Source organism: Enhydra lutris, unplaced genomic scaffold (genome assembly GCF_002288905.1).
Source record: "Enhydra lutris kenyoni isolate GAN:26980312 unplaced genomic scaffold, ASM228890v2 scaffoldscaffold23, whole genome shotgun sequence".
NCBI lineage: Eukaryota > Metazoa > Chordata > Mammalia > Carnivora > Mustelidae > Enhydra > Enhydra lutris.
In genome coordinates this window covers 1,477,240-1,491,706 of record NW_019154107.1, presented here as the reverse complement: position 1 = coordinate 1,491,706, position 14,467 = coordinate 1,477,240, and the positions used below count along the sequence as shown (strand labels likewise).

At 47.0% G+C, this 14,467-nt stretch overlaps 1 protein-coding gene across 1 annotated transcript in view; it reads left to right on the top strand.

Annotated features, from left to right (window-relative positions):
* The window catches only part of LOC111150410 (mitogen-activated protein kinase kinase kinase 15), a 118,079-nt gene that overhangs the window by 82,369 nt on the left and 21,243 nt on the right, over positions 1-14,467 (top strand). Inside the window, exons 13-16 of the mRNA XM_022507830.1 lie at positions 245-340; positions 5,675-5,762; positions 10,531-10,664; positions 12,885-13,012. Coding sequence (XP_022363538.1) covers positions 245-340; positions 5,675-5,762; positions 10,531-10,664; positions 12,885-13,012 — 446 coding nt within the window. The remainder of the gene's footprint in view (positions 1-244; positions 341-5,674; positions 5,763-10,530; positions 10,665-12,884; positions 13,013-14,467) is intronic.

Below are 14,467 nucleotides of genomic sequence, written 5' to 3'. Positions count from 1 at the left end.
AAGTTCTCAATATAGATGAAAGTCATTTGTTGAATACAAACTCAAACATATGCAAGATAAATGTCCCTATTTAAATTTTGTAGAGAAATAGAAGTCAAATTGGGGGAGTAGTGATTAAAACATTAATGAATCCTTCAAATTTGTAGAGTGGAAGAAAATCTGTGATTAGATTTTTTTCAAAAATGTAAAAGTGATGACGTAACTTGCATATAATAATCCTTCTTATGTTTTTCCAATTATACAGCATATCCAAGTTTGATGAGCGGTGTTGTTTTCTTTATGTCCATGATAATTCTGATGACTTTCAAATCTACTTTTCCACTGAGGACCAGTGTAGTAGGTGAGTTACAGCTGATTCAGGGGCTTGTGATATAATTATGGGTCTTTGTTGGGAAGAGTTTTTACTTGATATGCTGCCTTTCTTGAAATTTTAACTTACAGAAATTTACTTTTCCAGCTTGACTGAAGTATAATTGAAATACCATGCAGTCCGCCCACTCAAGAGTGTACAGTTCAATCTTTTTTTAGTATATTTACAGTTCTGCAACCATCACGGTAATCTAACTTTAGAATATTTTCATGACCCCCCAAAGAAGCCCAGTGTCCATTACCAGTTATTCCCCCATTTTTCCCTCAACCTAATCCACCCCCCATCTCAGGCTTGGGCAAAAACTAATCTATTCTGTCTCTCTGGATTTGCGTATTCTTATATAAATGGAAACATACCATCTGTGGTCTTTTGTGTCTGACGTTTTTTTAGTCATGATAATGTTCTCAAGGTTCACCTAGGCTGTAGCACATTATCAGTACTTTGTTCTTTTTTTTTTAAATTTAAACTTTATTTTATTTTTTCAGTGTTCCAAGATTCACGGTTTATGCATCACACCCAGTGCTGCATTCTTTCTGTGTTCCTCACTCTCTCACCGTATGGATGTATTTGATCTGTCCATTCAGTTGAAAGGCATCCGGGTTATTTCCACTTGTTGGCTATTATGAATAATGCTGCTAGAACATTCACATGTCAGTTTTTGTATGGCCCTGTGTTGACATTTCTCTTGGAGCTAAATTACGGGGTCTTAGGTAACTCCGAGTTTAACCCCTGAGGAACTGCCAGGCTGTGGTCCGATTTTACGTCATCGTCAGCAGTGTACGAAGGTTCTAATTTCACATGTGATTGTGTGTCCTTGTGCTCCTGGCCATCCTAGTGGACATCAGGTAGGATCTGACTCTGGCTTTGATCTGCATTACTGTAATGACGGAAGATAGTATGCATCTTTTCATGCGCTCACTGGCCATTTATTTATCTTCTTTGAAGAACTCTCTGCTCAAATTCTTCACCCAATTAAAAGAATTTTTTTTAACCTTTTATTTTGGAAAAAATATTCAGAGTTATAAGAAAGTTTCAGAGGGGCTCCTGGCTGGTTCAGTGGGTAGAGCACACAACTCTTGATTTCAAGGTCGTGAGTTCAAGCCCCGCATTGGGTGTGGAGGCTACTTAAAATTTAATAAAATTTTTTAAAATAAATAAACAATTGCAGAAAAACAGTACAGAATTTCCATACACGTTTCACCCAGAATTCCCATGTTAATCCTTTACCACACTTATTTTACCTTCACTCCGTATGCATAGGATTATTTTTGTTCTGGACTGCTGAGAATTGAGTCATAGACCTAATGCCTCATGGCCTCTCACTCCTTCAGTGCGTATTTCCTAAAAACAACATTCACTTCCATAATCACTGCACAGGTATCTAATCAGGAAATTAAGACCAGTAAGGCTCTGTCCTTGACACACCTTATCCCCATATGACTTTCTGTCCAACCGATGTCCTTTCCAGCAAAATACAAGATTTTGTTCTCTGCCTCCCCGCCAGTCCAGGATCATACGTACATTTCATGGTCATATCTGTGTAGTCCTCGTTTATCTTTGTTGGTGCCGCTTTGTCTGTCTTGACTCCGTGCTCTCAAAGAGCGCAGGTGGTTGGTCTTGTGTAGGCCATCGGTTGGGGTTTGTTTGCCATTGCCTCCTGATGACGTCAGCATCGTGCTTTTCGGGAAGGAACAGCACAGAAGTGATGTCCTGTCCTTCCCACGGACCACATTGGGAGCCCTAGGGCATCTCTGTCTCATTCCTGGAGAAATGAATGTGGCTCACCTGGTGAAGGTGGTATTGGCCAGTCTTCTCCCAAGTGCCCATTTTGAATTGGGTTATCTGTATTTCTATTAATGGTTTTAAGAATTCTTTATATATTCTTTATATATTCTGCATATAAGTCCTTGATCAGATGTGTGATTTGCACGGAAATTGCCTGCCCCCAACCGGTGGGTGGTTTGTCCCTGTCTATGGGGTCCTCTGTGGTGCACAATTTTTACATTTCGATGCAGTTCAACTTGTTTTTTTTCTGTGGTCATTTGTGTTTTGGGGGTCACCTAAGAAGGTGTTGCTTGACCCAAGGTGTTCTGTGGTGTTTGTTCTCAGAGTTTTAGCTCTTCTGTTTAGGTCTCTGGTTGATTTTGACGTCATTTCTGTATATGGTGTGAAGTAAGGGTCCAGCTTCATTCTATTGCTTGTGGATATGCGGTTGACCTCGCCCATTTGTTGAAGACATATTCCTTCTCCTACTGAACAGTCTTGGCACCCTCAGAAAATCGGCTGACCATAAATTTCAGAGTCTATTTCCGGACTTACACTTAGATTCCGTTGCTCTGTATGTCTGTCTATACACCAGTACCACGTTTCTCTTTCTTACTGTAGTTTCATGGTAAGTAGGAAATACGGAAGTGTGAGTCCTCCCAACTTTGTTCTTGCTTATAATAATCGCTTTGGCTATTGTGGCTGCTTGCATTTCCATGTGAATTGTAGAATCTGTCAGTTTCTGCAAAAAAGGCATCTATGATTTTGACAGGGATTGTGGTGGAAATAAATAGACCGATTTGGAGAGCATGCCGTTCTGTGGTAGGCCTTCAATCCCAGAGCATGGCATAACTGTCCGTTTGATTAGGTCTTCTTTAATTTCTTAAGACAGTTTTTTGTAGTTTTAGAGTACAAGTCTCATACTTCTTTTGTTAAACATAGACCTAGGTGGGGTTTTTTTGATGCTATTATAAATGGAGTTTTCTTAATTTCGTTTTCAGAGTGTTCATGGCTAGCATATAGAAATACGCTTGGTTTTTATATATTTAGTATCCTGCAAACTTCCGAATTCGTTGATTAGTTCGAATACCTTTTATTAGTATTTTAAGATTATATTTTTTAAGTAAACTCTACACCCAACATGGGGCTTGAACTCACGACCCTAAGATCGAGAGTCACACGCTGACCAACTGAGCCAGCCGGGCCCCCACGTCTCACACTTGGTATTGAATTCTTGAAGATTCTCTGTATATAAGACTGTGTCTGTTGCGGACGGAGATCTTTAAAAGTTCTTCCGTTCCAATGTGGATGTCTGTCTTCTTCCTACCTGTCTGACCAGGCTGTCCAGTACAGTGTTGAGTAGAAGTGGCGAGAGCAGACATTACGTCTTGTTCCTGATCTCGGGGGGAATGTATCCGGCCAGTCTTTTATCAGTAAGCATGGTGCTGCCGGCAGGTTTTCACCGATGGCCTTTATCAGGTTGAGGAAGCGCCCCTTACTGCTGGTTAGTTCAGGGCTTGTGTCATGTGGTTTGAGAACGTTTTAATTCAGCATGTCTCGGGCACTCCTTATGATACCATATTTGGAAATCAGACTCCGTATCAGACTAGGGGACCCTTAGATCACGGTCTTCAACTTAGAAAAGCTGCTGCCAAAGATGAGGCAGAACACCCCTTTACCACAGTTGACCTTCCTGACCCTCCCTCGGTCCTCGATGCCTTTTCTCACCATACGTCTAAATAATTTCTCAGTGACGTAGAACATACATACAAGTCACGTGTGTTAAGTGCACTTACGTTTATCAGCGCCCCAGCAGGCGCCTCGTGCCTCTTTCCAATCATTGAGCCCCCAGCCCCTGCATTGCTATTTTTTTAAAGATTTTATTTATTTATTTGACAGAGATCACAAGTAGGCAGAGAGGCAGGCAGAGAGGGAAGCAGGCTCCCTGCTGAGCAGAGAGCCCCATGAGGGGCTTGATCCCAGGACCCTGGGATCATGACCTGAGCGGAAGGCAGAGGCTTTAACCCACTGAGCCGCCCAGGTGCCCCAGTGCTAACTATTTTGATTTCTATCACTGGTGGTCAACTTTGCCTGTTCTTGGCCTTCAATAAATAGAATCATGAAGTATGTACTCTTTGCTTTCTCACTCACTTCCCTTAAAATAACACCCATTAGACTGAGCCGTGATGTCTGGATCAGCTCATCCTTTCTGTCACTGTGCTGTGTTCCACTGTGTGCCCGTACTGCCGCGTGTCTCTTCTGTTGGTGAACGTTTGGTCATTTCCAGTTTGGGGCTATTAGGAATAAAACTGGTGTGAACATTCTTGTATAGGCCCTTTGGTGAAGACACACGTTGATTTCTGTTGGGTATACACCTGGAAGTTGGGGTTACTGGGAAAAGAGCTGGTCTGTGTTCGGTTTTGACTAACTCCACCAGTAGTTTTCCAAAGTGGCTGCATCACTGTCCACTTCCATCAGTAGCGTATGAAATGTCACTTGCTCCGCATTTTTAACAACGAGTGGTAATGTCTTGTAACTTTTAGTTATTCTGGTGAGTTCGTACCACAGGTCTCCAAAGAATTTTGACTATTGTGTTTCACGGCTTTCAAAGATAGCAAAGAAGCAAAAGTCGGATGGATTAGTTACAGACAAGAACATTTTAACATTTTATGGGAATTATCTTCAAGTGGACAGTGATCTTCTGTGCCATCTTACAGGGAAATACTGACTCAAAATGTTGTGAGTCAAATCACTTGAAACAACTACACGAGTGTAAGAAGTAGCTGATGTGGCCCCACAGCATTTGTGAGAAAGACCTGTGGGTAACAGTTGACAGTAAGCTTGATCTGTGTCAACGGAATGATGAGGCCACCTTCTACCTTTCCTCCCCTCCACAAGACCTTATTTTGCCCTAAGAACGAGAGTATCTACAGCTTGAGAGGTGAGGGGTCCCCCCTCCTTAGCATTGATGAGATCACCTCCAGGACACTGGTCGTAGGGCCAGACTTGAACAATAAGGGGACACCTTTCATCAATTACCTGCTGGTGGAGTGACTTAAAAACAAGTCGTAGAGGAAACATTGAAGGAACACGGAGGAAAGATTCACAGGGCTTTAATAAAATTATGTACCTTTCTAACGGGCTGTTCCGTAGAAGAGGGATTAATTCTAAGCAGTCTTTGGATGGGACCCATGTGAATGAAGTCTTAGTTGGTATAATGAAGCATCTCTCATCGAGTTGTCCTCAAGAATGAGCAACCTTGATAGGTAATGAGTTCTCTGTCACTGGAGATATTCAAGCCTCAGTTGACCAAAAGGTGGTGGGGCTACTGTATACAGGGGATTCGAGTATCACGTGAGTATTTGAACTAGATGAGATAACCCTTAAAGTGCTATGTCAAATCATGGAGTAGATTGATTTTTCTGTGAACTTGTAAAAACTTGGTGTATATTTAATCACAGTTTACTAGAATAAGGCTAAGTTACAGGTAGGGAACATGAGCGATGATAATTAACATCCTTGTGACATTTGCTGTTCTAGGTTTTGCTCTTTGGTTAAAGAGATGATAAGCAACTCGGCGGGCAGTACAGTAGAGCTGGAGGGGGACACTGATGGTGACACCTTAGAGGTGAGTCACAGAGGACCCGCAACATGGAAAATACTGCTTATTGTGTCTTTGATGCTTCAAGCAAGTATCCCATTTTGTGTGTGAAAATCCTTTATGTTTAAAAATGCTCTCAACCACAGGAAACAAACGGAGAGCTGCTGGAGGGAAGGTCTGGGGGGGGATGGGGTAGCTGGGGGATGGGCATTAAGGAGGGCCCTTGGTGGAATGAGCACTGGGTGTTCTGTGCAACTGGTGAGCCACTGAACTCTGCCTGTGAGACTAATGATACACTGTATGGTAATTAATTGAATTTAAATTTAAAAAATACTCTTTCGTGGCTGCAGCAAGGGGCACAGGCGGGGGAAGCGGGGCGGGGCTCCCAGCGGGCCGGTGGGCGGGAGCAGGGCACGCAGGGAGGGCCGCGCTGCACCCCACCCCGCTCCCGGCGCCGCTGGCCTCGGTGTGGGTTGGCCTGCACAGCACAGCGGCGTGCCAATGCCGCGTGGGCGAGAGGAAGCTGGAGCGTGTGCGGGGTGGCCTGGACCTCTGCTCTCAGCTCTGTGCTGCCCGGGCTGAAGGAGCTGGACCCCGCGCCCCCCACCCCACCCCCGGGCTGCTGCTGCGCTGGCTGCTCGCCTCCCTGCGGCACCGGGACCTGCTGTGGTGCCTGCACCGTGCCTGGGCCCCGCCCGAGGGGCGAGACCTGCGCGCAGCATCTGACCGAATATGTGACAATGTGGGGTCGGACTGAAGACCGCCCTCCCCACCTGAAAACTGTGTGACGCCACGATCGATGCCATCCTGGGGAACCGGCCGCTACCCAGCAGAGCCGGTGAGGGAGTCACTGAGACTAGAAGCGCACAGAGACGGAGGTGGCGGCAGTGTGTCACCTGGTGAGGGCGCTCTGGGCCCCCCAGCTGAAAGACCTCCCCGCGGAGGGTGGGGGGGTTGCACACCCCGAGACAGAGAACACTGTGGGCAGTAGAGGTGGCCGCACCAGCAGCACTGACTCTGACGTCCTGGGACTCGGATGGGCCCCTCCTGGGGGCAGCTGCTCTCCTCCAGGGGCCCGAGGGCATCTGCACAGCCCGAACTTGGGTTCCCCAACCAAGGCTGACCAAGTGTTTTCCCAGTGCCAGTGCTCTGAAGACCTAGCAGTGAGCCAGGACAAGGGACCCCAGTGCTCAGGGCACGGCCTGGCTTCTCCATGACAGCTGGCATTCATCGAGCACTTACTGTGTGCCCAGTGGGGCTTTGGGTGCAAGACACATGCTCTTGTTTATTCCTCCTGCCCAGCCCTGAGAGGGGGGGAATCTGTTGTCCCACGAAATGCATCCCTGCGAGAGTTGGGATCCCTGTCCAGCAGGAGAAGGACCGTCCAAAGCAGCGGTTATCGGTGCTGTGGATCTGCAGGTGCAGACCTGGGCCAAGGTCAGGGGCTGGAGCGAGTCCGGAGCAGTGGGAGAGCTGGGCGGAGAACCGAGGTTGTCGGGCTCCAGGGCCCACACTGTGCCCACTGACTCATGCTCTTGCTGCCACAGCTGGCCCAAGGCTTTGAGGCCGTTGGTGTAGACCTGTACACCAGGGCACGTGACGTGGGGAAACCTGTGGGCTCACAGCCCTTGAGTGTGTTAAGGTTTGTGAGCTTTGTGAGGACACCCTAAGGTGCTCAGGGGTGACTGAAACCCGGTCAGCGCTCTACGAATGTTAGTTCTTAGAAATATTAGGACTTCTGTGATGCACAGTTTGTTACTATCTCGTATCAAAATCCCCGTTCTTATAATAGATTTAGCAAGGGAGCTGGATCCTGTAATTTTAAAAAAAAGTGGTCTTCCTGCTTCTAAGGTAATCTTATTAAATCTTAGGCCTTGACAGTGGAAAGCACCATAATACAAAGAATTTCCCATTCCTCTTGAGGATTAATTCATTTCTCATAGTCTCGAAAGTCCGCTTGCGGTCCGTCTCGGGACTCCTCGCGGCTTCCCTTCGGCCGAACCAGAACAGGGTAGCTGGACTTCGCAGCAGCTCCAGGAGCCACTAACAAGGGGAGCGTTTGCCCAGCTGCGCCCCTGCTGGTCTCTGAGAGGCGTCTGGGAGCCAAGTGGCCCTCCCTGGTTCAGGCCTTCCAGCTCTGACCTTGAGAGAGCCCCGCGTGATGTCCTACCATGCCACCTGGCCCGTCGGTTGCGGAGGCCCTGGCCACCCTGTCCTGCTAAGCTGCAGGCCAGCCTCGAAGCCCCCGCACGCCTCTGGCAAGTCCATGCTGACGCCAGGCCCTGTGCTGGGAGCTGGGGCCGTAATAGGAAATGAGAGAGAAGTGGCCCTGATCTGTGGACCCCACGCACCTGGCCTCGAGCCCGAGTGCTAATAAGCAGCTCACAAGCTCGGGGTGCTGCTGAGGTGCTGAGCCGGTCCCAAGCCCAAACCCGTGCGGCCTGGCCTTGGGCAGTGCCCTGTGCGTTTGCCCACCCGCCAGCACCCCTGCCTCTTCAGGCCTCGGGACCGAGCTAGTTCTGTGGATAGTAGACGCGTCCACATGGGCAGTAGGGGTCAGTGGCTCAGCTAACGGCTGGCTTTGGGAGGTAGGTCTTCTGAAAAATGTGTCCCTGTTTCTTGAACAGAGGCAGATTTCGGACAGAGGGCCTTCCATTTCTTTGTGGTTTATGACCTAAATTCCTGGAACGTGTAAATGCCGAACAGCCTCACATCCCCCCTGTATCCCCCTGAATGCTCTCCCCCCTGGGAGGAGCCCCCAGTCCTCCTTCACACCACGTGTTCTGATAGAGGCTTCCAAGACCTGTGACTTCTGCGCCAGGAATCTTCCAGGGCTGGCGAGTGGACAGGCCTCGGGGTGAACTTGCACAAGAAGTTGCCCCCAGGAGATGGTGGCTCAGAGCCGGGCGGAAGCTCCCCTCTGCTCAGTTCACACGTCAGCGGCCGGGAGACTTCTGCCCTGACCAGCGCCACGCCAGACACTGAGGCCTGACAACAGGACAAGCCTGATGTGCCCTCAGGAAGCACACGGTTTCCCCCACTTGGTGAAACAGAAGGAAAAGAATAGCAAAAGCAAACATACGTGTATAGCGAAAGCACAAGTACTTACATGGGCACTGGAAACAAAGATAAACTACTCTTTAATGAGCAAGCTAGCCATCACTCTGCGTGACTTGCAGAGATGAGGTCAAATAGGTCTGTACAGAAGAACCTGCTTACTTTGGTATCTTCTCAGCCAAGATATTGCAGAAAAATCTGGCAAGGACTGAAGTAAAATTTTCTTGTGTGTACAACATATAGAAGTTTTTTTTTTTTCTCCACTAATTCAGAATGTGTGCCTACAAGAGAAATAGTCAGCCATCCCACGGTACCCATTCGTCTGTGGATGGACACATGGGCTGCTTCCATATCTTGGCTGTTATAAGGAAGGGTACAGTAAACAGACAGGAGCATGCATCTCTTTGAATTGATGTTTTCATTTTCTTTGGGTAAATACCCGGCATGGGAATTGCCAGATAGTAACGGTAGCTCTATTTTTAACTTACTGAGGACCGTCTATGCTGTTTTCCAGACTGTCTGTGCCAGTGCGCGTTCCCACCAACAGCAAGCAACAGTTTCTTTTTCTCCACAGCCTCACAAACACTGATTTTTGACCTTTTTGGTAATAGCCAGTCTGACAGGTGTGAGGATCCCAAGATCTTGTGGACACCACAGCCGTAGTCCACTCATTATACGGTTACGCCTGTGTGTCTGCATAGCTGTTCAGAATTGCCACTAATTCAGGTCCTCCCACTGATGACAATTTAATGAGATTTTTACTATGAAGTAGGGAATTCATTCTTTGAGGTTTCTTTCAGAAAATATCAAAAAGATCCGTTTTAATCATTGACTCGGGTACTTGAATTCTTACTTTAGAATCAGAGTTTGTTGTGGAAATGAACTGACTCATACACTCTGAAGGTAACAGATGGGTGGGCGCGAGAAAGGTTTGAGATCGAAGCCTTTTATGGCACAGGCTGATGTCCGGTTCAATCAGATGTGACGGGGACCTGTTAGTGATCTTAACTGTCATGAGCATCCTTGGAAGTACGTTGGAAGGGACCAACACACGTTCTGTGCTCTTCTGTAAGTAGGCACAGTGGAGCGTAGAAAACAACAGAAGGCAGGATGGCTCAGCCTAGAGTTAAATTTGTTGTCTTCCTCGAGAGGAACCAACTGGAATGCAGCTGTACAGCAACTTTTGATAATGAGATTGGGGGAACAGAATAGCACGGGTGATTACAGGTAGAATGTGTGCATCATGTCTGACACTAGATCTGTCCATCTAGAAGGGGGGAGGCCCTGCCTATGTGGTTTGTATTAAGAGCATTTTCTTGATCTTCGGTTCTCATCTGGGCTACAGAAAGAGCTTGGTTTCTTGAGAAGCTAATGAAGGATCATGTGGGAGGGCACTTCTCTGGGGTACTGGACATGGTGTAGAAGCCTTTGTAAATTCCAACATTAAAGGGGGACAGAATCTCCAAAAGCTGAGGCTACGGAGTTCCCTATGAGCTATACTTTTAAAATTTTTTGGATTCCATTTCCTAAAATCATGATGTGAATATATGAATAACGGAGAATTCTACCCTTTGAAAGTAGTTACTTGGTGAAAGTTACATAACCTAAGGAATGTGAACTACCTGGTACACAAATAATGTTATTTGTAAATTTAAAAATGGCAGGACAACGTTTAGGCTCTGATGGGGCTCCACCACAAGTTGTGTGGTTTTTGATCTTGTTGCTTTGCCTTCTTCAGTATGAGTATGACCACGATGTGAACGGCGATAGGGTCGTGCTGGGGAAAGGCACGTATGGGATCGTGTTTGCTGGAAGAGACCTGAGCAACCAGGTGCGCATAGCCATCAAGGAAATCCCAGAGAAAGACAGCAGGCAAGTCAGCGCGGGCCTTCCTCATTCTCAGGTGCCACCTCCACACCCAACCCCCGGTGCCCAGCACTGACAGCACAGCAGACTTAAAAGTGAAGGCGTTGTGTCATCCAAAATGGTAGAACAGTGATTTGCTTTTCTTCTTTGCATGTTATAAGTAGGTGGAGAAAACAGAACAACTTTACTTGGGAGGCATGTGGGTTGCCGAGAGTCCTATTTTAAAAGAAAACTGTGGTTTTATTTCCACTCATCAACTAGGTCTAAAGTTGTACATTTTTACATAGATAGACATTGGCAAATTTTTATTAAATGCGACGCAGGGCTTTAATTCATAATGTAACAATTTTAAAGGGCGTTGACTTATTCAGATGTATCATTACAGAAAATCAAATGTGCCAGAAAGAAAATGAGCTTTTTGTGAAATAGACTTCTTTTTTATACCCTGCCCTTTAACCTCACCCTCATCCATTTGGGGTGTTTTTTTTTTTTTTAAACCACCACTGTTACTCAATATTTTTTCGAGTCTAATAGATATTTATTCCTTTTTAAAATTCACACCCCCCCCATTCTAGACAAGAACGTGGCAGTGTTGACTGCTGAGTATTTTTGTAGAGAAGCTACGGAGTAATGGCCACCACAGAAGAAAGAATAGCTCTGTCCTCCACAGGCGTGTTCAGATGACGTCTGCGTGTTGCCGTCAGTGCTGACACTGATGGACACGTGCAAAGAGCCTCCCATCCTGGTGGTCAGCGAATTTTTAGGAATGGGTTATACAAGTGCCTTCTAGCAGCTGCAAGACCCTTCATCATTCATCTGTTCGTTTATTCACTCGTTCAGTTCGTCTGTCTTTTCATTTATGATATTTGAGCTCAAAGGCCAGGCCTGAAATGAACTCCTCTAGCTTCTTCTAAGGGTGGGAAAGATTAAATGACTTCTTCAAGGACGTGAGGAAACAAGACTGGGATCCAGTCTCTTGAGTTCTTTGTCCAGTATTATGTGTCTTATGCTCATGCCAGATAAGGTGGTACAGTTGTGTTTTAAGGGGAAATTGCTGGCATGGACCACCTCCTTTGACTGGTTGCAATAGTTAAGCTTTTCATTGCCCATAGATTTTCTGGGAATTTTAGAGCCGGATGGGGACCTTAGAGACTATTTTTGTCCCGTTCCCTAATTGTAGAGCTGACCCTATGATGTTGGGCACCTTCTCTTGGCCAGATTCTGGGCCGGCCCTGGGGGCCGACAGGTGCCGAGGATGCTGTCCCAAAGGCAGGGTGCTCCTGGCTTGGTAGGGAATGAGGATACCTTGCCTGGGGGTCAAAATGATGAGTGCCGCAACGTGAGGGGGGGTGGGTACACAGAATGCTTGCGGAAGAGAGAAGAGGAGTCACTTTTCCTGGGCGAGTTGTGATAAGTTTGAGGAAATAAATCCTCTTTGAGCAGGTCTTTGAGTGATGAGTCGCAGTTCATCTGGCAGAAAAGGGGAGGCCAGTGCATTCTATGCTGAGGAAAAAACCAGAGCTGTTAAAGCACAAGATGTATTCAGAGAACAACAAATTATCTGCTGTGACTTGAAGGTAGGGTGGGGGGGGGGTGCTGTTAAGATGAGGGAAAATTTTCAAAAGATGTAGTCTGGTTTGAGTTTGAAGGTCTTCCTGTGCCATGTTAAGCAAAATGGTCTTGATGTGGACTTGACGAAGAGAAGTGATCTGATAAGGTGTGTGTTTCATGAAGAGGAAATATGGCCACCAAAGGAGAATAGACTAAAGAAACCAGATGCTGGTCTCGGAGGTCCATTAGGTAGCTCTTGCTATAGTGTAGACTGCATCTCTGGAACGAGGCCCGAAGGCAGCTGAAGATAGAACCTTCCGGAACATCTCTCTTCATGAGAGGCAGAGGAAGAGGGCCTGCTCAGATAGGCAAAGGATAGTAGGAGCATTGAGACCCTCACACGAGCAGTCATTCACTGAGTAGCCCCTGCACACCGGGCATGCCAGTGGGTGCCCAAGACCTTAAACACACCTTGGCCTTCCGCAGCCCTGTGTGGCCCATGTTACTGTCCCCTGTTCTACAGATGGGAAGCTGCGTACTCTCATGGGAGCCAAGGGAAAGACCGTTTCCAGAAGGAAGGGCTGGCCAGCCACAGGGCCACCACTGGTGCAGTGCCATGTAGATCCCAGGCCCCAAGGATCTGGCAGGTGACCCTGGCTTTGCTTTCCTTACTAGGTACTCGCAGCCTCTGCACGAGGAGATAACCCTGCACAAGTACCTCAAACACCGCAATATTGTTCAATACCTGGGCTCCGTTTCGGAGGACGGCTACATTAAGATATTTATGGAGCAGGTGCCTGGGGGTGAGTAGTCCCTAGTATTGCGGTCTCATACACGGGAAAGCACTGATGACACGATAATGGGAACGTCGTCCTCCATCTTGCCATTTAAAAAGAGACAGACCTTTTAGAGGCGGGAGAGCATGTGTTTCTCAGAGGAGTTGGATACCAACTTTTCAATGTCACACACATAGGCTGTTTGTTGTTTAATTCAGTCATTAAATATTCATTGAGGATCTACTGAGTGCCAGCCACTGGGCTGAGCGCTGGACACAGGGGAATAAAACATAGTCTCCAGTCTTGTAGCCCTCACAGTCTAGGCATTGAAGGATAACTTGGAGATGAGGGGATAGCGGTTTTAAAAATGACACTGCATGGGGCGCCTGGGTGGCTCAGTGGGTTAAAGCCTCTGCTTTTGGCTCAGGTCATGATCCCAGGGTCCTGGGATCGAGCCCCGCATCGGGCTCTCTGCTCGGCGGGAAGCCTGCTTCCTCCTCTCTCTCTCTCTGCCTGCCTCTCTGCCTACTTGTGATCTGTCTGTCAAATAAATAAATCTTTTTAAAAATAAAAATAAAAATGACACTGCAAAATAACATGTTTACTGTGACATCCTACCCCAGTGCCTTAGCCACAAAATTCCCCCCGTTTGGGCGGTATCATGGCGGGGAGCATGGGGAAGGATTCCTCTGATCTACAGTCAGAATGTCTAGCTTGAGTTGGTCCCTCCATCTGCAAGCTGTGGGAGCTCAGGCAAATTCTTTACCTCTGTACCCCCTCAGTTTTCTGACTGAATAGATGAATTATAAAATTGGAGTAATAATATTTACTCTAATGCATGGCTCTGCAATAATTATTGGAGCGATAAAGACCCTAGCTCAGTGGGTTGTTGGATGGATCAAATGAGATAGCGTATGTGAAGCTTTTAAAATGGTGCCTGGCAGAGAGTAAGAGCTCAAGAAATGTTCATTTAAAAAATAATAATAAATTAATAATGAAGATCTGAGTCCAAACACAAAACCTTCAGTTAGAAATCTGTATTCAGGGGCGCCTGGGTGGCTCAGTGGGTTAAAGCCTCTGCCTTCGGCTCAGGTCATGATCCCAGGGTCCGGGGATCGAGCCCTGCATTGGGCTCTCTGCTCCCAGGGGGTCTGCTTCCCCCTTTCTCTGCCTCTCTGTCTACTTGTGATCTCTCTCTGTCAAATAAATCTTTAAAAAAAAAATCTGTATTGAGGGGCATCTGGGTGGCACAGTCGGTTAAGCATCCAACTCTTGGTTTCGGCTCGGGTCATGAGATCGAGCCCCACGTCAGGCTCCGCACTCAGCGTGGAGTCTGCTTGGGATTCTCTCTCTCCCTCTCCATCTGCCCTTCCAGCTCATACTCACTCGTGTGCGTGCACAGGCTTACTCTCTCCCTCTCTAAAACAAATTAATATTTTATAAAGAAGAAATCTATATTCATTCATTCCTTTATAACCAACA